Source organism: Saccostrea echinata, unplaced genomic scaffold, assembly GCF_033153115.1.
Source record: "Saccostrea echinata isolate AGI-Se365-2 ecotype Australia unplaced genomic scaffold, CSIRO_AGI_Sech_v1 ptg000018l, whole genome shotgun sequence".
NCBI classification, from domain to species: Eukaryota; Metazoa; Mollusca; class Bivalvia; order Ostreida; family Ostreidae; genus Saccostrea; species Saccostrea echinata.
In genome coordinates, this window is record NW_026889767.1 from 3,354,394 (window position 1) to 3,379,228 (window position 24,835).

General features: G+C 33.4%; 1 protein-coding gene and 1 pseudogene across 1 annotated transcript; one reads left to right on the plus strand and one right to left on the minus strand.

Annotated features, from left to right (window-relative positions):
• The window catches only part of LOC133189445 (glucose dehydrogenase [FAD, quinone]-like), a 103,944-nt pseudogene that overhangs the window by 62,915 nt on the left and 16,194 nt on the right, over positions 1-24,835 (minus strand).
• Positions 1,721-19,126, plus strand: LOC133189395 (steroid 17-alpha-hydroxylase/17,20 lyase-like). Its single transcript, XM_061324774.1, has 10 exons — positions 1,721-1,862; positions 10,814-10,891; positions 11,022-11,120; positions 11,832-11,925; positions 13,047-13,202; positions 16,875-17,086; positions 17,335-17,463; positions 17,743-17,847; positions 18,072-18,203; positions 18,563-19,126. The coding sequence occupies exons 1-10, from the start codon at positions 1,721-1,723 to the stop codon at positions 18,916-18,918; spliced, it is 1,503 nt and encodes a 500-aa protein (XP_061180758.1). The 3' UTR covers positions 18,919-19,126.

Consider the following 24,835-nt stretch of genomic DNA (forward strand, 5'->3'; position numbering starts at 1 on the left):
AACTTTGGAACTTTGATTTACTATAGTGAAAACTTTGGAACTTTGATTTACTTTAGTTAACTATAGTAAACTATAGTTAACTATAGTTTACTATAGAATTTTTTTGTTAGGGAATTCAACACCCGATCCCCACCCCCATTCTCTCCTCATCAGACGTTTCCTACACGATGTTTTGGTCCAGAAATCCTCGTTCCACTCCATTCTTTCATAGTAATGTGCATATTAATCAGACCCGGGCTCCCATCTTATTTTGTAATCGACGAAATGGTAAGTCTTAGGTCTAAACCTTTATAAAAGGCATCAAAATGTGAGGCGAGCGCTTATGTATGGAGTGCATGGTACCTGAACAATTAAAATGTCATACACAGCTGATTGAGAAGTTTATTTTTAAATGTCCTTCACCTTTATGTTTATATACTGGAATCAGTTGCAATGTATAGCAAAATTTCGTCAGGATTTTGCTTGAAAAAATATTTATGAAAGATCCACAAAGATTGCGTCAGTACATATGATGTGAAGACAAGATATTAAGGTAAGTCTTGCTCTGAATATCTATATTCAAGTACAAAATTAATTGAAACTTATAATCTTGAAAGTACAAATTTAAAATAATTTTCTAACAGATATCTTCAATTTGGTAAACATAGGCCTAGCAGGGCAATGTACAGTGTAGGTCAAAATTCTGACCTCTCCCGACGTAGAGATTATATTTTCTACATGAATCGAAAATCAAATTTCTGTTCATTGTAAATATTGCAAATTTCATTAAATTGTAAGATACACAATTATTCCTGTTTTTGAGGTCAATCACCTTATTGACCTCAAAACGGAAATATTTGATTTATTATATGATTCAATCATTAAATGCTACAAACTCGTTAGGCAATCCATGCCACCTTACCTGTTTACATTTGCTGAAGTTCTAGCCAAACGGAATGAGAGGAGCGGGGTTAAAATAAACATAATCAGTTGTTAATTTTGAATTTTTAAAATCTATTTTAGGTGCGATGTAGAAAAAAGAATTACACATATGTTAAATGTCGGGCACGTAGGAACGATTTTGAAAAAAAAATGAGGGAGAGGGCATTATAAGAAAAAAAAATGATGATAATGTTGACTACCCCCCCCCCCCCCCCCAAAGAGGAGAATTCTCCAAACTCCAAATTTTATTTGGAGGAAGGGTTGTTAGGGTCTAATAACGGAGGGATAGACTATCAATGAACATTTTATGCTAAATTTAATGTAAGAATTAACGTTCAGAAATAAAAGTGTGGTAAGGGGACAGGCCCCCTGCACCCCCACCACCTCAGCCCCGATTCTATGTGCCTGAATGTTATGTACACCTGAGTTGAAGTCGACTGCAAGTGAAATTACTTTCCAGAACTGTATCATTTGGAATTTCCCGATCTATTTTTAGTCCAGTGTAGAAAAAATAAATCCTTATGTTCACTTTGAAGGTCACGTGCAGGTGAATATAACGTAGTTTTTGTTTGTTTGTTTTTTCTCTTGTTTGTTTTGTTTTGTTTTTGTTTTTGTTTTTTTTGTTTTTTTGTTTTGTTTTTTTTTTTGTTTTGTTTGTTTTTTAACAATGTTGTATCTCAGCAAGTCAGAGAGCTTGGATTAATTCAATCATATAATAAATATATTTATGACCTTCTCAACAAGTAATACGTACCTACAGATATTCATGCAGTCTGTGGAATAAGTGTGATTCAACAAGATGCTGGGACTCTCGCTTCTAAATGTACAGACAATCCTGGTGGCTGTGGTTGTGGGATTGTTGGTGTACTACATCAGAAGACGGACCCTCTACCGTTTACCCCCGGGGCCATGGTGTATCCCACTCATCGGTCATTTTAACGGTATTAACTATGACATGTTAATCGATCCAAAGCACATATACAATGTAATACCAATGCCTGCAATTGTACACGTAATTAAATATAATATTATCATGCACAGGCATTATTTGTCTCTGTAATATTTTCTTTAACCCATAGTATAATAATAACACAAGGTATCTAACTCCGAATTACATGAAGTACACCCCCCCCCCTTCCCAAGAATCGCAGTCATTTACACTTTCAAAGAAAATGCACTGGGAAACTGTTTATTACCATTGTCTTCTATGATAGGAGGTATAGCGCCCTTTTGCAGTATTTCGCCTACTACCATGTTTAAATGGAAAGTACTTGTTACTATAAATAGATATACTTGGCACATTGGTTTAGGAAAGCAACTTTATGAAATAAATATTCGAACTACACCTACATGTATATAATATAAAAGTTGTACCCGTAAACTTATGCTCTGATTCGGGCTATAAATTTACGAGAAACACTTTTTAAACTATATACGAGATATTTCTCTTTGATAACTTCCCAATCCGCCTCTCCGTAATATGATTTGTTTGACATTTTACAGAATTATGATTATTTCTTGACTGTTTTCAAGATTTTTATTATCATGAAAAGTCTACATCACTATTCGTTTCGGGAACTACTGATGCATCTTAAGTACGTCGACGAATCCACTTTTTCTTTATGTGTCTCTTCCTTTCAAAATAGCCAAAAATCTCATATGTTAAGTCAGTTAAGTTAACATTAAATTCATATGTATAAGCATGCAAACATCCTTGATTTTGTCGATATATAGAATAAATGTACTGTAGAAAACATAGTTACCATATGCTTGTGCCCCCTCAATAATAAAGTCTGATGACCTTTTTTGTCAAGGAATTTTTGGTAGTTGTAAGTGCCCCCCCCCCCCCCGAAAATGTATGGCTGTTCCCCCCAAGCTGAAATTGCCTCCTACGGGCCTGAATCTATATATTTGTTTCTGATGTATATATTATGTGGAAAATATGATTAAAACTAACTAGCTTAAGCAAAAATAAAAAAAAGAGCTAGATAATTAAATATATATTAATAACAATCATTAATGCAAAAAAAAAAAAAAAAAAAAAAAAAAAAAAAAAAAAAAAATCTGGAAAGGGGGGAGGGGGGGGGGGAGGGGCTTGAACCGGAGACCTCAAACACAAAAACAGTCCAGCATACTGCTGCATTTCATTTCCGAAATTTTTTAAAACATTCAACTTTTCATTTCCGACATTTTGTAGTTTTCATTTCCGACATTTTAAAGTTTTCATCTCCGACATTAATCATAAAGTACTCTTTCAGCAATGAAAACAGAATTCAAGACTTTCCTTATAAAAAGGTCCAAAAGAATAAATCATTGATATCCAACATAAATTCGGTGCAGTCACTGACAGTCATACAATTCAGTGGACGTTTAAGATGATGATCAAAAGATAAAATGCATGCTCATTTGACTAATGCAAAACTTTGAATTAGACTTAGTGCTGCATTTATATACAGTGTGTTGTAATATTTTTATTTAGAAAATGTGGTTTGAAATAGGTGTAATAATTATGTCCTGTCAATATTTTCAATAAATAAATAAATAAATAAATAAATGTCGGAAATAGAAATTTAAAAAAAAACGTCGGAAATGAAAATAAAAATTGTCGGAAATACATTGCAAAATTCCGGAAATGAAATGCAGATCAGCGTACACCACAACGCTACGCAGACAATTATCACACCAGGTGCATTTTATTAATTTGTGTATATATAGCCTCGAGTTAGAGTCTTAAGGAAAATGGAATAATTAAGGTATATAATCAATTTTTAATATGAAGACCAAGTTAAACCAAAATGATTTTAATGTAACAGTATACTATAATATCAAAAGAACATGACCATTTCAAGATCTCTGGTTTAAGTTGGTTCAAATATATAAATCTGAATTTTTTTAAAATGCTCACTCGGTAGTTCTCCATATATCCCATGCAAATTCTGTAAATTTCATTGATATTGTTTGAGATAACTATGACTATTTTTGCCAGGTACTGGTATAATTTGTATTTGTTTATAGATATTAGATTTACTAAATATCATAAAATATTGAAATATTTTAGATGATTGTAAATGCGCTATATTGTAGACCATGTCGTATACTAAGTGCACCATACCTCTTTATCTACACAACCATATATATGGCATGCTTGTCTTTATTAAATTCTTTCATAACCACAAACAGTGTCAAAACTCTGCTCGCCGAAGGGAAAGTTCGTCTGACACCATGAAGGGGGATGTACTAATCCATACGAAAAAAAAAGACTACCAGAATTCAATCGGAGTATACAGTTGATGGTTCGTTGACGATCAATTGACCGTCAATTGACCATTAGTTGAATTTTTGTCATGCAAAATGAGGGAGCGTCCAACTCATTTGCAGATAGTTTACAAATGTTGATTGCTTCTATATTTTCTGTGCAATTGACCACTGTTAAATGCTCAGGACTATATATTCTTTGCAGTTGACCACTGTTGAATGCTCCTATATCTTCTGTGCAGTTGACCACTGTTGAATAATCCATCACTCAGTGCACGTTGTTTCTCAAAAAAAAAGGGGGGGGGGGGATTTTGATAACCTAAGGCAAGAAGTGTGCTTTGAAAAGCTGCCGTGTAACTGAGTAGGAAAATTCAAAACAATGGGCTACTAAAATCTATACATGTACAATGTATATATATAAGTGCATAAAATTTAGCTGACACACCCTCACATGTTGCTGCACCTTCTTTATTTTCTGTGCAGAAGAAGTAGCTATTAGTCAAAGTAATGTTTTTTTTTTACTAATAAAACAAAAAGAAACACAACAAAACATTAAATGCACGAAAAGTTATCGGAATTCCTTTCATATGCTAACAAAAACACAACAGTAAGGACCTATATCAGCTACAGTATTATGTCTTTCCAATATTTTATAGAAGAAAATATAAACAAAGAAAAATCTTTGAATTTTAATACTTACATGGATTGCACAAGCTGAATCATTCATAAAGCAACAATATTCATATGTCTCAATTCATAATTCTTTACTTTCTAACAGAACACTTACCAACACACGTTATTGCTAGCGCTCTCGAGCGCTAGTAACTACGTTAGTCTTTTTTACTGGAATACGCATGCTCGACTTCACGGTAGGGCATTCTTGGAATACTACTGTAGATAAACTATTCCATCTCAATTTCGTTTTATCATCTGAAAATACACATCATCTGAAGTTTCGTGATTTGTTGTCTAACCTGTAGATAAATGTACGAAAGCAACAGTAACTTAGGGTCTTATAATGTCAAGACTGTAGAGATCAGTTATTTCTAAAATTATTCAATACCTAGCTTTTCTTAACTACCTTCCTGGATCTTTACGGCAAGCTCAGAAAAGCAATTTCGGATATGTATTCCGAGCTTGCCGGAAACGGCTGAGAAGATGCGATTGCTATAAAATAATACTACACTGGAATATTTTAACTATATGTGCTCATTGTTCTACTGATCTCTAAATTTTTCACCTTAAATTTGAAATTACAGTAAACTACAGAATGCTTAAAGCACAGTTAATGAGTTATGCAATTGCCAATGTGAAGCCCACTCTAGTTTCACCATTCTGAATTGAGACCCCCCCCCCAAAAAAACCACCCCAAAAGCACCACTGTACCTTTCTATTAATAATTAATTGATTCAGCGAATTAAACCAATGGTTCAGATGCCTACTTTTGTGTTTTATGATGGCCACAGCACTAGCTCGCCTATCTTTTTTAAAGATAAGCTTGTGTAACGATTTATAGCTTTTTGTAAACCGGATATGCAAGTCGGCCTTTCAAGATCTGTTAGTGGTTGAGGCAAATCACGGGACCTTAAAAAAGGTATATAAGAGAGCGCAGCTAAGCTGTGAGGTTCTTTTGAATCCAGGCAGCAAAGGCAAGAAGACGGTTCGATCGGAGATACGGTTAGTTGGGTGGATTGCCTAATACTGAGGTTTACCACGATTATTTTATCAATACTAGGTGGATTGTCTGAGGCGAAGGCTTGCCACAACAAATAAGTAGTATTGCGTGACCAACCATTTAGAGACCGACCGTAGAGGGAGGAGAACCCCTCAGAGATTTGCCTGGTAACCTTCCTAGACAGTGTAAGTCTCTGATAGCAGTGGATGACTGTATATCCTGAATAAGGACAACTCAGTATATCTTCTGTTGTCGGAGGCTGACCACTAGTTGTAGATTAGCATCGTGACAGACACTACGAGCCTGAATAAGGCATAACTGGTGTCTGTCCGGTGGCACTTGTGAACCTCCACTTTTTTTTTGTCAATTTAAGGCTGACCTTCAGGTGTGATTTTCCCCTAAGTAAGGGAAGGGCCATATCTGTATATATGCAGGCCAATCATTTTAAATAATCATTTTTAAGAGGAAAATGATTTGTTATTTTATTAGACCAAAATCGGGATCCTTGGGTCAACCAGGTACGGACCTCTCAACACGTTACACTTGTACACGTTACTAGAACATACTGAATTCAAATATAAATTGTTGTAAGAATTATGGAATTGCAAACCCGATCCATACAAATGCAACTTCAAAGTCAACGTAAATTTTGTCGTAGAGATTTTCTAACACTGAATGGTCAACTATAGTCAACTCAGCAAGATTATACAAAGTTGGAGTGTTCAACAATGGTCAACTCTTTCCTCGCATGAAATTTTCAAAGTATCATTTAGCATTCAACTAATGGTCAACTCAGCGGAAAGCAGCCAATGACGGTCAACTGATCATTGTAGGCAAAATAGTTTACAACTTTTCAGAAAATGCATTCAACACCTAGCTGTCAATTGTTTTCGAGTATTCAGTTGACGACTAGTTGACGGCCAACTAGACATTTTCGTTTGGGATATATTAATCTCTGGCGGAATATGTTGCTGGATTTTGATTGGCTAAAAATCTGTTTCTAAAATTACATCAGAAAAATACCGCAATGATTTTTTAAGAAAAATAAATCGTAAACAAATTTTATTTATTCATGCACTGCAATATTTCACCATTGGAATTGAATTTTTAAACCCAATCATTTTTGAAATTTGCTCTCTGCTCAATATTAGTACATACCTTTTCATTGCGTGAGTCGAATTTTCCAGTGATGTGTTATTATAATAATGTGGGTTAAAAAACATTACAGAAACAAGTGCCTGTGCATATCATATATAATTATAGCATCATTCATCTTAATACACAAGAGCGTCGGAGGCAGGCTGGGGTGCGAAAATCCTTTAATAATGTTTGTGGATATACGAATGATAAGTCATAGATTAAAGTTTTTGCAAACATGCACAGATATACGTAATTGTCATATGCCTCAAACATCATGTTTCTATTTATTAGGTCACCTGAGTCACTCAGGTGACCTATTGCTATCCGTTTTTGTCCGTCGTCGTTCGTGGTGCGTTAACATTTGAACATTTTCAGCTTCTTCTCTTAAACCGCTTAACCAATCTCAACCAATTTTGGCTTATAGCATCTATGAGTGAAGGGAAACATAAATTGTGAATTTCAGGGTCCCTCCCCCCCCCCCCCCCCCGGGGTCAGAGTGGTGGGGCTAAAACCACGAAAATTTATGCAATCTTTAAAAATCTTCTTCTTTACTCCTGGACATCAAGCAGTCAAACTGTTGGCATGATTCTAATGAGCAGTGAGCCTTCTACCACAATTTGTGAAATTCATGGCCCCAGGGTCAGGGGTTCTGGTGTTAGGGCGGGGCTATGTAGATCATATAGTGAAAGTGCATTATTTGTTTGAAAATCTTCTCCTCTGCTCCTGGGTATTAAACAAACTAAATACATAGTTATGATGAGCAAGAGTGCCTCTTCGAAAATTGTAAAATTCATGGCCCCAGGGTCAGGGGTTCTGGTGTTAGGGTGGGGCTCTATTGATTATATAGTGAAAATGCATTAATTCTTTGAAAATCTTCTCCTCTGCTCCTGAGTATTAAGCCAATGAACTAAGTACATACATGTAGTTATGATGAGGAAGAGTACTTCTTCCAAAATTGTGAATTTCATGGCCCCTGGGTCAGGGGTTCTGGTGTTAGGGCGGAGCTCTTATGATTATATAGTGAAAATGCATCAATTATTTGAAAATCTTCTCCTCTGCTCCTGGGTATATATATTAAGCCGATGAACTAAGTACATAGTTATGATGAGCAAGAGTACCTCTTCCAAAATTGTAAAATTCATGACCCCAGGGTCAGGGGTTCTGGCGTTAGGGCGGGCTCTATTGATTATATAGTGAAAATGCATTAATTCTTTGAAAATCTTCTCCTCTGCTCCTGGGTACTAGGCCAATGTACTAAGTACATAGTTATGATGAGGAAGAGTACCTCTTCCAAAATTGTGAATTTCATGGCCCCTGGGTCAGGGGTTCTGGTGTTAGGGCGGGGCTCTATTAATTACATGTATGTAGTGAAAATGCATTTATTCTGTTAAATAATCCTGTCTAATCCTTAGTGTTGAGCAGATAAACAAAGTGCTCAGTGATGATGAATTAGGGTGCTTCTTACAAAATTTTTAAAACTTCGTGGTCCCAGGGTGAGGGGCTTTTGTGTTTCTCATTGGGGGAGGGGGTCTATTGATAACATAAGTGAAAATGTGTTAATTTTTTGAAAATCTTTAACTAAGTGCAGAGTTATGATGATGAGGGTACCTCTTCCAAATTTGTGAAATTCATGAATCTGCAGGGTCATTGGTTTTGCTGTAAAGGTTAGGGCTGTGTTGTATCTGTAGTCATGGTACATGTAGTGAAATGCATTATTTCTTTGAAAATCTTCTCTGCCCCTTGGCATATCAAGGGCAAACAAGTAAAAGTTTTAATAAGCAAGAATATTTTTACCAGATATTTAAACATCTGGATCCGGTTGCACGAACGTTAGTTATATTAACTTCCAGTTAGTGTCTTAACTAGCTGTTAAATTTTTAACGACGAGTTACGTAACTGTCAGTTAAAAATTTGTTGTTCGAAAGTCTATTAAAAATAAATTAGCTAACTCACATTTAATTGGTGTCTTATAGCTAACTCTGTTAAAATCGTTCTACACGCGCATTTCCCTTACCTATGGAAAAGTATTTCTGACGTCATAATTAAAATGACGTCAGTTCATAAATGTTAATTTGCTAAGGTTATTTACTTTTTAAAAAAATATTAACCTTATTTTGGTTAAAGATATTAAATATATTATTAAAGATAATTACTTCAAATATGAATTTTTGCATTGAAAGATAGTCATTTTACATGCAGTATAAACAATGCAATTACAAAGTATTTACATGTAGCACGAGGCATTGATTTTTGGGAGGAGAAATTTAAAATAATAATAATAATAAATCACTCAAAAATGGGAGAGGAACCCCTCTCCCTCCTCTCCCCGTTTGACGTGCCTAAAATTTATGGAATTGAACGATTTATACTTTTCAGTAACTTGTCTGAGGTTAATATTTTTTAAATGATGATCTTTTTTTTTTTTATAAAATATAATGACATTTATTGTATGCATAAACATATATTGTATGGATAAAAAAAGTACCTACATCCCCACTCATATGGTGCTCTTTGCAGATAATATCGGAACATATATCTGCAATATGTACATGTATAATACCATCTTGCCTAAATCGAAATCGGGATTGAATTTTCGTGTTGCTCAAGGCAGATATTTCTTTTATCTCTGTATAAGTTCATCCTTCCCCGCAAGCAAGTTTTGGAATGATAACAAGTCCGCAATTTTGATTTTAATGTTTAATGAAATATATAATATACCTAGGTAACCTCAGTTTAATCTGTCAGTTAAATCAGACAATTAATAAAGCTTTTAACTGTTAGTTAACTTTTGTGCAACCGGTTTAACTCGCCGTTAAATTTAATATCGGGTTAACGCAAAGTTAACGGCCAGTTAAAGTTAACTAACGTTCGTGCAACCGGATCCTTGACCATTTGGTTAAGTGTTCTGGTCCTGGCCAGGGCTCTTTTAATTCGTATTCTACCGAGAGAAGTTATTCCCCTTTGCAATTCACTTTTGCTAATTAATACAATTGTAACTGTAAATAATGTATTTGAAAAGTTAATAGAATAAGAGAATTATGCAAAATATTTTATTGTATAATACAGAAACTACTTTATGGTTTTAATGATCAAATTGACTTGTAAATAATGGAATAATAAAAATGTGACAAAAACAACTTTTTTAAATGTTCTTCAAAGACCAAAAGAGGCCAATGTGAGAGATTATAACTTGGGGTTAAAAATAGTACAGAAGCACTACTAGTTTGTTAATAGTCTGCATGGTGATAGTAGTAAATTGGGTACAGATTAGAACTTAATTTTTTAGTTGTTACTAGATATTAGACTAATTATTTCATTGATCCTGATCGTCCTATTTCTCTTGCTTTTGGGCAACAAATCTTCATCTACCAGTTTACTTTATATTCTATGGATCCTCTAACTTGTATTATACTCAGGTGACCGTTAAGGCCCTTGGGCCTCTTGTTTATATTTGCAAATATTAACATTTATTACAATAAAATCCAGGATTATACATGTACCTTTCAAAACGGATTATCATTTTATGCTACGTGTAATATTTTATTTGTATCCTAAAATAATGGAAGAATTAAGCAATTAAAGTTTTTTGAGTGAAGTATACACACCTAATTATGTAACAAGTTAGAGGTATGTGTAGGGGAATAGAAACAGGTTAGCAACGGTAATAAGGTACAATACGATCGATACACACTTCGATATAAATTCAGTGTTTTAATATGGCTCTTTGTCAGGAAAAATAACTCTTACTAACATTGAAAATTCACTACATTCATTAAAAAAATATCATGAATTTAATGATCATATGCACCCCTTCTTTTGTAGTGTACTCTAAGCCGTTAATTCACCGAGCCACAACAGAACTCTCCAAGAAATATGGTCCTGTGTTTCGCCTATCGTTTGGTAAGAATTTCAGAAGAAGTTGAATCTATATTCGATATCTCTTGTTTATCATCGGTCATATACCCTGTAGTTAAAAAGTATTTAATATTCATGTACTTATATGACACTTCAATTTTACTTTTGAAATCAGGACCTATTCCTATTGTGTTTTTAAATAACTATGATGTCGTGATGGAGGCAATGGTGAAGAAAAAAGCGGATTTTGCTGGACGACCAGCCTCAACTACATGTAAGGATTACCATAGAATTGAAGACGGGGTCAAATAAAGATTTTTTTTATAAGCTTCATAACTATTGTAGATTTTTATAAAGTTTTGATGCTTACTTAAAAAAATAGAAACTTGAATTAAAAGAAATTAAAAACAGACATTGTAACAAAACATTAGATTCACTCTGAATTAGATTTATTTATAGTCGAGGAACCTTACAACATTTCATCGAATTTAACGAGATCCAAGTTAATCTGACATTTCCGGAAGTAAACAAGGGGCAACACAGTCTAATATTTGGCATCCGAGTAGTTTGGTTAAATGTATTGATTTTCAAAAGAGTGAAAATTTTAAAATGCTTCACCAACATCTTTAATTTCTGTAGAAAAATCTTCAAATAACTTTCTTTTGTTTGAATAAGCGTGTGTGTCTTTTGACCATTTGAAACAATTTCCGCACTCATTCCTTTAACATAGTGTAGTTTGAGGAGCTAAGCACACGGCTTCCGTTTTAGATTTCGACTGACAGTAAACTAATTAAAAGCAAATGATGATGAAAAAACAAACGATCAGATTAATGATAGAAATCCTATTGTTATCATTAATTGCGGAAGAGATTATTGGATTTTTTGCAATATGTTAAATCGTTTCCCTTATACAGGCATAAATACGAATTACAAATGTATAGACATTTTCTTGCATCATTTGAAACGTGATTTTTTCTGTAATTAGTTTCTTTGATCACGGAGGGGAACAAAGACATTGCAATGGCTACATATTCACCAATGTGGAAGTACCATCGGCGAGTAGCCATGAAAGCTCTAAGGTTTGTGCAGAAACTCTGTGTTACATAATGTTGCAGGAGATTTTAATAAGATCTCGATACTTCAAGAAAAAAAATGTATAATTATTTTTTTTTAATTAATTTCTTTTGACTATGTGAAATAGCAAATCCTATAATTTCGATGAAAATGTTTTAGAGAATGATTAAAGCGCACCTGTATTTGTTTTTGGGCAAAAAATAGACGAATTTGTTTTCTCCGCCTTAAATTGAGACTTTTGAGATGTTGATTTCTTGACTGATTGAGAAGTTTGAAAAAGAAACTATGGAAACTTTTGAATTTTATAGACTATCTTGGAATTTTCAATTTTTTGCATTTGTAGAAAACAGAAAATGCATATTTTTCTTACAAAACAATTACATGTGTAATATATTTTCAACAAAGAATTATATAATTTAAACAAGGAAAGCAGGTTATAGGGTTTCATCAATAGAATTTTGTAACTTAATTCATTGTACTTTTTTGACAATGAAGTATTAAAAGTTTTCATCAATTAGCATAATCTGGTAACAGCTTTTCAATACTGAATAAAAATTGATGAAATACCTATATTTTTTTTTCATAACGAATTGTCGAAATTCAAGAATTCGTTATAACGAGTGTAATCTGTAATCAGAACATGTTTGCTGAATTTGTTATGACGAATTTAATGTCTTAACAAATTTGTAGAATTCGTAATAGCGGATTCTTAACTTTGTTATAGCGAATTGAATTCGTTTTAACGAATTCTTAAATTTGTTATACGAATTAGATTCGTTTTAACAAATTCAACAATTCATTTTATAGAATTCAAAATTATTTTTCGATAGGTTTTGATAGCGCTAGATCTAAGAACTAGATATAACAAATTGTAAAATTCGCTAAAACGAATTTAATTCGTTATAACAACTTTATTGATTAGTTAAAACGAATTTAATTCGTTATAACAATTTCTTGAATTTGATATAAAGAACTAAAAAAAATTGTTATAACAGATTAAATTCGTTGTAACAAATTCAATAATTAAAAAAAAAATTATATAACAAATTCCCGAATTCGTTCAGATACATATTTTTTGATAGGTCCTAAATGAGCTTACGTATAATGTGGCCGATATTCTTTATAGGAATTACTTACAAGGCGATCTCTTAGAGAAACTTACTCAGGACAACATGATGAAAGTGATGAATATGATGGCGGCGGAGAAGGGACCTTTTGAACCGATTCTTCACTTGAATAACATCGTCTTCTACCAGTTATATACACTTTGCTTTGGAGAAAAGTACGCTTTTTTATTATTTCTGCCGAAACATGACTGAAATACTGCCGACTCGGCATAAATCAACAAATGATCAATCAATCTTTATTATTTCGTCTAGTTTTTCTGGTCTTTTAATAAAAAAAATCTTAATTGTTTAATAGCTCTTCTGAGTCAAAATTTTGCGGCCATTCTTTTTCAAAATAATTTAGAGGCATATTTTGAACAATTTAAGGCCTATGATCATCCAACTTTGTTAGTTGATGCATCTTGGTCCTCGAAGTACATAAACTAAAACATAGGTCACTTTGACCTTCTTTTTGAATTTTATGGCTAATCTTTTGCATAACATTTAAGGTCATTAATTCGAATACTGAGAGGTTTAGAATCACTAAATCTTTTAAAATGATGCATCTCGGGGCCATAAAAGATATTTATTAAAATGTAAGTCACTGTGACCTACTTTTTGAACTTTGCAGGCATTTCAAAACGTTTTAGAGGCATATTTTGGACATTTTAAGGCTTATGATCATAAATTTTTTTTATGTTGATGCATCTTGGGTCCTCGAAAAAATGTCAACTGAAAAGTGGGTCACCGTGACCTACTTTTAAAATTTTTATGCTATATTTAAATATTTTGGGTACTATTTGGCTTAAAATCATCAAACTTTGTCAGTTGATTTATCTAGGGTCCGCAGAGTAGGTCGACTACCGTGACCTACTTTTGAAATTTTATTGCTTTATTTTAATATTTTTAGGTACCGATTGGGCTAGAATCACCAAACTTTGTCAGTTAATGCATCTTGGGTCCGCAGAGTTAGTCGACTGAAAAGTAGGTCACTGTGACCTATTTTTGAAATTCTATGGCTTTTTTTAAAAAATATATCAGATACTAATTGGCTTAGAATCATCAAACTTTGTCAGCTGATGCATCTTGCGTCCTCAGCATATGTCAACTTAAATGTAGGTCACTCTGACCTACTTTTGGAACTTAATGGCTATATTATATTTTCGGGTACTAATTTGCTTAAGGTCATCTAACTTTGTTGGTTGATGCATCTTGAGTGCTTGGAGTACGTGGAGTGAAAGTAGGTCACTGTGATCTGACTAAATATTTTTTATGTACTAATTGGCTTAGAATCAGCAGACTTACTTTGAAATTTTATTGTTATAATTAAATATTTAAGGTATTAATTGGCTTAGAACAACCAATTTTGTCAGTTGTTGCAATTTGGGTCCTCGGGGTACGTCAACTGAAAAGAAGGTCAACATGACCTGCTTTTGAAATTTTATGACTTTACAAAATACTTCAGGTACTATTGGCTTAGAATCACAAATTAGTTGATGCATCTTGGGTCCACAGAGAATGACAACTGATAAGTAGGTCACCATGACTTACCCTCAGGTACTAATTAGCTTAGAATCATCTAGGGTTCTCAGAGTGTTTTATCTAAAATGTAGGTCATGATGACCTACCTTTGGAATTTCAAGGCTTCATATAAATATACAGGGTACTTAGAGGCTTCAAATAGAAGTGATAGGTTGTACAGTTTATCAGACAAGCAATTTAAGGCCATTGGGCCTCTTGTCTTTTATATATTGTGGATGTTTGCAAATATCTTAAACATGGTGCGACAAAGGCAGTAAAAGGTTCCTTATTCAATAAATGTAATTGAAAACGCTTGACATGCAAATATTCTTGCCAGTGACAATGATGTTTTCTTTGAATTCATATAAACTTTTAAGCTCACCTGAGCTGAAAGCTCTAGTGAGCTTTTCTGATCACCCGGTGTCCGGCTCCGTCCGTCTGTCTGTCTGTCTGTCTATCCGTCCGTCTGTAAGCTTTTCCCATTTTCAACTTTTTCTCAAGAACCACTGGGCGAATGTTTTACCAAAATTGGTACAAAGCATCCCTGGGTGAAGGAGCTACTAAATTGTTAAAATAAAGGACCAAGCCAACTTCCAAGGGGAGATACTCAAGAAAATGAAAAAAAGGTGGTATCATTAAAAAATCTTCTCAAGAACCATTGGGTCAGAAAAAAATGAAACTTACGTGGAAGCATCCTGAGGTAGTGTAGATTTTAAATTGTTGAAATCATGGCCCCCGGGAGTAGGATGGGGCCACAATAGGGAATCAAAGTTTTACTTTGAAATATATAGGATTTTTTTTTCTTTTAAATCTTCTTCTTAAGAACTGCTGTGCCAGAAAAGATGAAATTTATGTAGAAGCATCCTGGGATAGTGTAGATTTTAACTTGTTCAAATCATGGCACCCAGGGGTAGGTATAGGGAGTCGAAATTTTACATTTAAATATATGGTAAAAATCTTTAAAAATCTTCTTCTCAAGAACTACTGTGCCAGAAAAGATTAAACTTATGTGGAAGCATCCTGAGGTAGTGTAGATTCTGAATTGTTCAATTCAGGGCCCCAAGAGCTAGAGTGGGGCCAAAATAGGAAATCAAAGTTTTACATTGAAATACATAGGAAAAAGCTTTAAAAATCTTCTTCTCAAGACCCACTGGGCCAGAAAAGATGAAACTTATGAGGAAGCATTCTGGGGTAATGTAGATTCTAAATTATTGAAATCATGGCCCCTGGGGGTAGGATGGGGCCAACATATGGAATCAAATTTTTACATTGAAATATATAGGAATTTTTAAAAAAAATCTTCTTCTCAAGAACTGCTGTGCCTGAAAAGATGAAATGTATGTAGAGCATCCTGGGATAGTGTAGATTTTAAATTGTTCAAATCATGGTCCCCAGGGGTAGGTGGGGCCACAATAGGGAGTCAAATTTTACATTTAAGTATATGGTAAAAATCTTTAAAAATCTTCTTCTCAAGACCAACTGGGCCAGAAAAAAAATAAACTTATGTGGAAGCATCCTGAGGTAGTATAGATTCTAAATTGTTCAATTCAGGACCCCAAGAGCTAGGGTGAGGCCAAAATAGGGAATCAAATATTACAATTAAATATATAGGAAAAATCTTTAAAAATCTTCTTCTCAAGAACCACTGCGCTAGAAAAGTTTAAACTTATGTGGAAGCATCCTGAGGTAGTGTAGATTCTGGATTGTTCAATTCAGGGCCCCAAGAGCTACAGTGGGGCCAAAATAGGGAATCAAAGTTTTACATTGAAATACATAGGAAAAAGATTTAAAAATCTTCTTCTCAAGAACCACTGGGCCAAAAAAGATGAAACTTATGAGGAAGCATTCTGGGGTAGTGTAGATTCTAAATTATTGAAATCATGGCCCCTGGGGTAGGATGGGGCCAAAATAGGAAATCAAAGTTTTACATTGAAATATAAAGGAAAATTCTTCTTCTCAAGAACAACTGGGTAAGAAAAGATAAAACTAATGTAGTAGGATTTTTGGGTAGTGTAGATTCTAAATTGTTGAAATTATGGCCTCCAGGGTTAGGTGGGGCCACACTAGGGAATCAAAGTTTAACATTGAAAATATAGGAAAAAATTTCTTCTCAAGAACCACTGGGCCAGAAATGATGAAACTTATGTGGAAGCATCCTGGGGTAATGTAGATTCTAAATTTTTCAAATCATGGTCCCCGGGCATAGGGTGGGGCCACAAGGGGAAAAATCCGGTAAAGAACAATAGGGCCAATGTTACTTAGGTGAGCGTTATGGCCCATGGGCCTCTTGTTTCTGATATGTTTTTTTTCTTTTTTGTTTGCTAAAGAAAGGACATAGGTGATCCAGATGTGGAGTTTTTATTAAAGGAGAAGGATTTGGTCAACAAAACTATTGAAAATGGTCTCAGGGAGGATATCTTTCCTTTTTTGAAGGACTTGTGTCCGTCAAAACGTTACCAAATAATGCAGGAAACATTCGACAGAGTACTGACTTTCTTCTATAAAAAATTAGAAAAGCACAAGGAAACATTTGACCCTGGTAAGTTTCTGTTTACAAAACGACGTTATTTGAAGACCGAATTTAATTAGATTTTATACATGAACATATAGCATTCTTAGAAGTATAAATGAAACGAAGAAAAAATTCGCATACCTGAATTAGGAAACTCTACGAGTGTAATTTTCTCATGGCAATTAAGGATAATATTAATTTCTACATGCGTGTACATGTAACAATTGGATAAATTACTAGGATATATAATCACTTAGTAAACCATTTTTTTCCAGAAAACATTCGAGACCTGACCGACCATCTTCTCTTGGCAAGGTCTGAGGCAGAACAGGCGGGGAATGAAGAATCCATGCAGAATCTAACAGACACATACCTAGTTCAAACCGTGTCAGATATATTCTTTGGTAAGGTATAAAACCTTATTTGATAATGTGCATGGAGTACATTAAAAAAATAGCTTTCTGTTTGAAATGTTATTGGTATGATAAATGATATGAATATATATTATGCGCATCGCATTTCTGAAGTTAATATGTTGGGATGCAGAAAAATTCATGAAGTGGTTTAATTAAATTTGAAGAATATTATCTCTAATAATATCAAAGTTTAGGTATTGAGTAACTGTAAATTTTTCGAGTATGTGTTTGAAATAGAGCTTGATTTAATTTTATGTGAACTTGTAGCTGGAGTTGACACTACCAGACTGACGCTAGAGTGGTTCCTCTGTTTCATGTCTAGATTTCCGGAAATTCAGGCTAAATGTCAAAAAGAAATCGAGGAACATATTGGTACTTTAATAAGAACATTAAACAATATCATTCTTTTTTAACGATCCTGATTTTCTTTATAATTTGAAAAAAAATCCTTCATTACATTTTTTCAGAACATTCATATAATTAAGATTAGATTTAATAGTACACGTTTTCTAATATATGTTTATTTTCACGAATGTTTTTATGTATAAAGCTGGCAATCTTAGTGTAGCTTTGTCACGTGCAATTTTATTGAAAAGGAAGCCGTTGTCCTACAATAACAGACAGACAGATTTTACCGTACACAGAAGCATGTCTATATGAAACAATGAGAGCTGGTGTGATTGCGGGACTTGGTTTACCCCATTCCACTATATGTGATACCCAAGTTGGTATGTAGTTGGTTTACTTTAGCGCTTACAGACACCATTTAAATTTGAAAACTTTTTAAGCTATGTTCTACTATTGGCTGAAAGAAAATGATAATACTATAAACAGTATATCCCATTCAGGTATATGACACTTTACAATTAAGATATTTTTAATACCAGTAATATTCATAACCAAGCACGATTGAAAGAGGAATACCTACACGTATAACGCTAAAACAATTTTCCCATGATATGGATTTGAAAAATCCATTCATATCAAATATTTTTCTCGGCAAATAATTTATATCTTCTTTAGTTTTAAGTCCTTTATATACATGTATTTTTTTTTTATCTAATGAAGAAATCTTTCTTTTGCAAAGGTGGGTATGACATTCCCAAAGATACGATTGTCTTCATCAATCATTATGCACTTCATCGGGATCCAAAGTATTGGACAAATCCCGAGGAATTCGATCCACTGCGATACTTAGACGAAAATGGAAAACTAGATCCTACAAAATTGGAAAGTTGGCTGCCATTTTCTGTTGGAAGGAGGGTTTGTTTAGGAGAATCTATTGCAAAACCAGAAATTATGATGATGTGTGTGCATCTATTACAACGCTTCAACATCACTCTTCCCGATGGCGTGAAACAAAATTTCATCGATGAACATCGTGACGTATTTGGAACAGAATCCCCAGCGGACTTAAAGATAGTCGTGAAAGAAAGAATGTAATTTTATATTTGAAATGATGACTTTACGCAGCTCTTTTAGCAATGACCGTCGTTAGAGCTTCAAAAAGTCTTGATTGATGTCACTAAATTATTGTAATTTACATGTAGTATATCTCTTTCAAAGGGAGGAGACGCGTATATTTGAAGTGTTCTTTTTATGAATGTATTTTAGATAGTGATGAAGATAACAAATGAAATTTTAGTTTTTGTATTATTAGAGGTATTTGGTGTTTCATGTGTGATCATGTATGTATTTTATAAATAAAAACGTAAGTTACTGTAAATAAAACGTTATCTCCAAAACTATATCTTTAAAAAATTATTAAGCCATATGAATGAGCTTGTGGTTTAAGCCACAATAAGCTTGATTACAAATTACAATGTTTTTAAGCAGTAAACAATATTCAATTCTAATTACAGCGATTCTACTCATTCCTTTCTTTTTTAAATCATGAATATTTGTATGCCGCTGCTATATGCATTGTGTTCGATACTGAATTGTTTTTTTTTCTCATATCAGTTTCATCAAATATATAGAAATTTACCTCACACAAATACCTAAATGCAAAAGAAGTAAAAAAAAAAATAATAATAACGAAACTATTAACAATGGAGGGTGCAGCACATTGGAGAAAATGCAAAAAAAAAAAAAAAAAAAAAAATGAATTTCGTGATATAAGCGTAAAGACAAAATATAACATCGCATATGCACAGGCCATTACTGCAAATATTAAAGAACTCATAAATTTCATATCAAGTCTTCGTGTTATATTTGATATTATTTATCGATGAACTTACTGTACGAGCCTTTATTGTACAGGTACAAAAAAGCATCAACTGATCACGTCAAACCTAAAATGTATCTATCAAGCAACCATATTATCGTGAAATGTGCATTTTATGAAGAAAATTTGAAGGAAAATAAGAAAAAAATGTTCATTTTTCAAAATTCGAAGCTTTGAAATAAAAAGAATTTAAATAGGATTATATCTATCATGTTGCTTTAAGCTTGATATCACTTTGCCACTTTTTTTTTTTTTTTACACTTATGTGAATCCATTAACGCATAAAACATAATTACAAAATTTTTTAACTTGAAGAATTTTTTTTCAAGTACTTTTGTGACATTTGGGAAGTTTTTTTTTTATTTCTTCACTTACTATTGAAGACTATTTTTCTTTTTTCTTTTTTTTTACTATAGAGGTTATTCAAAATTGCAGATTGTCAAATCACTTTTCTTTTTAACTCAGCTACCACATACAGCATGTGCACCTTAATTTTCAGGTTTGTTGGTTTTTCAGAAACTTCCGGTATTGTGTTTGCATACATATTTTGAAAGATGATTATAAATGCCAAAATTGCGAATTCAAGCGTAAACAGTAATAACTATAGCTAGTATATATATATATATATATATATATATATATATATATATATATATATATATATATATATATATATATAATACAGCTTTTGAAACATTTTTTGAGCACACAGATCTAGAGCGATTGTAAAGGGAAATTTTAATTGAATTTTTACCTTTAAAAAAGCAAGTGTCACTTGTGAATCTTCGTGGTCTTTCGGGCGATCTCTCAACAGATGGCGAGCTACGCAAGCTCTACAATCTCTCGCCTCGGGACAATCTTACACCTGTGTAATTGTCTATAAAATTCTTTTAAAAAGGGTTATTAGTAATTTTTTACCCCCTGTTTTATTTCCGCCATAACATAAAAAAAATTGTTCCTACAGTTACTTTTTGCTTTCATCTTAAAAAACGGTCACCAGGTGCGGATCAGGAATTTTTTTCAGAGGGGGGGGGGAGGAAGGGGTGTCCACTCCATTCAGAAAAATTTCAGCCCAGAAATCTCTTGACAAGCCGTAATAAAATAAAATAAACACCCCCCCCCCAACCCCCACACACTAACTTTCCCAAAACGTATCAAAACCAGAAAAAAATTCTTGACAAACAAGAAAAAAACAAAACCAAAAACAAAACTAAACTAAAATCCATTTCCAAAACGTGAAAAAAAAAAAACCGATTTCGTGGTGGTGGGGTCTACGTTTTCTAGAGGGGTCCAAAGTCATTTTTTATTTGCTTTAGTATATACTTTTAATAACTCTGCAAATTCCAAGGGGGGGGGGGGTCCGAACCCCCTACCCCCTTCTTGATCCGTGCATTGTCACGATAGCCTAGTGGTACGGCTCTCGCTTTATGATCGGGAGTCCCGGGTTCGGTTCTCGTTCGCCGCGCCGCGTCAAACCTCAGAGGTAAACATAGGCTGTGACTCTTCTTAATTTGCAGACCTTCACCGGTATATGGTTTCGTCTCTACATGAGTGAATAATTCTCGAATGGGACGTAAAAACAACGTACAATCATTCATCTTAAAAATATTCACTTGAATATCAATACATTGTGTATGAAACCCTTTTACTTGAATTTCTACGCCTACTAATTTGTGATGCACGGACTACTTTGAAGACTCTAAAAGAAGTGAAGGAGAAGCTTTTGTTCCGCTCCCTTTCCTGAGAGATTGGTCTTTCGTGTATAAACTTATGAAATCGTTGTTCACCAAAAAGTTTTTGATGTATGCATTTAAGAAGAAAATAATAAGTTGATATCATCAAATATAGAGATAACAAACAGTATTCAAGCTTAAAAGTCCATTGAAACAGTACAAATCAGGAAACAGCGAAACAGGAGTCAGCAGAGCAAACACGGACCTCTAAAACATCAGAGTTGGGATCGGATGCCATGGAGTGAGCATCCCCTGTCGTCCGGTCACACCCGCCATGTGTTTCTTGTCATGATCGGGAAAACGGAAAATCCGTAGACAATTCATTGTGTAAACAATAGCCTAATAGCATGAAAAACTCAATCAGAATTCGACCTTTTTTATGGACTGTATTTGCTGAGCTGACAAGGTCATTGCATCAACCATAGAACTTGTTAAATGATGAGTTCAAACGAGACTGTTGATATTCTTGTTTCATTAACTTGTTTGTAAATAGCTTGCCTCGTACGTAGAACATGCACTTGCTTAACGAATCAACTGGGAGACATAAACCCCATATGCAGGTGATAAGGGTATAAGTAAGGGAAGTTGACGATAGAAAAGTTGAAGTCATCACGTTTATTATAAAGATTTGTTGTTAGGTAACCATTAACGTCTTTTTTTAGTAAAATATCAAAATATGAAGTGCAGGTCATACAGTGAAAATTTTAGAATAGGGAGCCAAAGTGGAGTTTTCCCTAAATGTAAATCTCAGCACCTTTCTTAATAGGGATCGCGTACCCGGATTCTTTAATATCCGATTTATTCTGAAAATTTCTTATATTAAGGAGAATTTTCATCCCACGACATAGATCTGTTTATTTTTCAGATTTTGTAATGTGGACACTTGTATTTCTATGCCCCCCCCCCCCCAAAAAAAAAAAAAAAAAAAAAACTGAATAAGCCTTTGAACGTGATCAATGCTTGGAATTTTCTTTTGACGAGGCAGGACGAAGTCACAATTAAATCATATTTATTTAGAAAAATGTATTATTTAACTTTTTATGTAGCACGGAATCTATTTTCAAATGTTATGAAATCAAAAATAACTTAAGCACTTACCCATTTTAAAAGATATTTGCAGTTTAGAAGGAATTCAAAGAAAGCTTATGTAACTGAAAATGCATAGTATTAATTGCTGAAGCTTGGCATCATGTATATGTTCTGTTAACTTTTCTTGATTCAACTAGTATTTTCCTGAGAAACAATTCAGTTCTTCCTTACTATGTTAGTTGAAGATAAATCCCTTCATTACATTTTTTCACAGTTAGCAATGGATAACCGGATTCTTTAGCATTCCATTTCATTCAACGATTTTAAATATTGATAAGAGTAGGAAACCTACGGGTTTTACCCTCGATTTCTTAATCTGTAGACTGTATTTCAGGGCCAAAGATTCCAGTTAGTAACAGATTTATTCCAGAAACTTAAATCATGCAAATATACATGTACATTTTTTTTCAACATAGAAAGGGGAGAAGACTGTCTCGTTTTTGAGGATGAATTGGACTCTCTCCAAATACCCTTAAGTGAATTATACGGATTTCAGCGCAAAACTAATTCTTTTTTGACGAGATCAAATCACTACTGAAGATATATTGGAAAAAAAAGTTTATATAATAACATCACTTTTGTTTACCATGATTATGAAATTAAAGTACAAGCTAATCACGCCGCAACCCCTTTACAAGATTTTCTAATGCAAGAAGTTCAATTAAGTGGAAGGAACTATTTATGGCCCTTGCTGGATTGCCACTAACTTATGTTAAGTCCTCATATCATGAATTAAAGGCCACTAGTTAGCAAGTTTTTTTTTTCTAAATGTTTTATTTGTTCTACATTATTATGCTAACCGATGGGACATTTGTATAACAGTAGTGCCGTAACCAACAATTTTTTAATTGACCTTCATTTATGATGTTGAGGCCTTTTAATGACCCTTGCTTTCACAAAAAGAAAGTATCTTCCTTAAACGTTTTAGATTCAGACCAATTATAAAAGCACATTCAGAAGTAAAGATTAACAACAAAGCAGTTGAAAAAAAGTAAGTCAAACAATTGAAGTAAATTTACAATAATAAACAATACCGGTAGTCGATTAAACATCTACATGTATGCCACACAAAATTACAAAAAATGAGCTAAACATAGTTTTACAGTTGATAATCTGGGTATAATGATATCAATATCATATTTATTGAGAAGATATAAATGTGTCTGATTTACTCTTCACATCCACTGAATTCATAATTCTCTCAAATATTCTATGAAAGTTTCATATTAGTCATACATGTACATTAAGATGAATGAAATTGCAACATTGATTATGTAAAATTAAGTAGATAAAAAGTGAAAATTTTGCAGATTAATGTGTAAATTTACAGATTAAAAAGTAAATTTTACACATTAAAGTGTAAATATTTCACATTAAAGTGTAAATTCAACACATTAATCTGTAAAATTTACAGATCAAAGTGTAAAATTTACAGATTAAAGTGTAAATTTTACAGATTAAAGTGTAAATTTTACAGATTAAATGTAAATTTTACACATTAAATTGTAAATTTTACACATTAAATTGTAAATTTTACACATTAAATTGTAACTTTTACAAATTAAAGTGTAAATTTTACAGATTAAAGTGTGGAAAATAAAAAATAAAAAAGTGTCCAAGTGGCACAAAAAAGCTTCCGTATTTGCGACCCATAATATTATCAATATTACCTATATAGAAATCAAAAAACAGGAATCTGACCGTGAAAGTCAATTTAGATATTTTCCGGAATAAACAAAAATTAGCAAACCTTGAATTCACCAAAGACAACTATCAGCGTGAAAGTTTGTCTTCGGAACAACACAAAAGAGGAATGCAAGCATCAGAATTATAAGCATTTTAGTGAGTCTGTTTCTCTGGGTTTCCTTGCGTTTCAGGAATTTACTTGGAATGTTGTCAATAAGATGCCTTATTAGTTTGTTCGTCGAATGGAGACTAAATGCGGTCATGGTTATCGCAAATCCGATGGTGACGACAACAATTGGAATAATTCTTGTAATTAGTGTATCTATTAAAGTTACTGACTTTTTATCCAGGTCAAAAAATTTAGATATTGGCACTGCCATCCCTAAAAAATAAATAGAGAATACTGCGGATCATACAAGAACTATGAAGCTTCATCTGCATCGTCATTCTGCATGCTCGTTGTATTGCAATCAACCCTGTTGCGAAAGCAATCCAGGATATTGAAATGTTTCCAATAAAGGCATAAAATTTTATCTGCCATTGGTCATTTTCTGTGATTTGCGATTCAAAACCATATAATTTAATATTTAACCTAAGAGTCAACCAAGATACCAAAACAACGGAT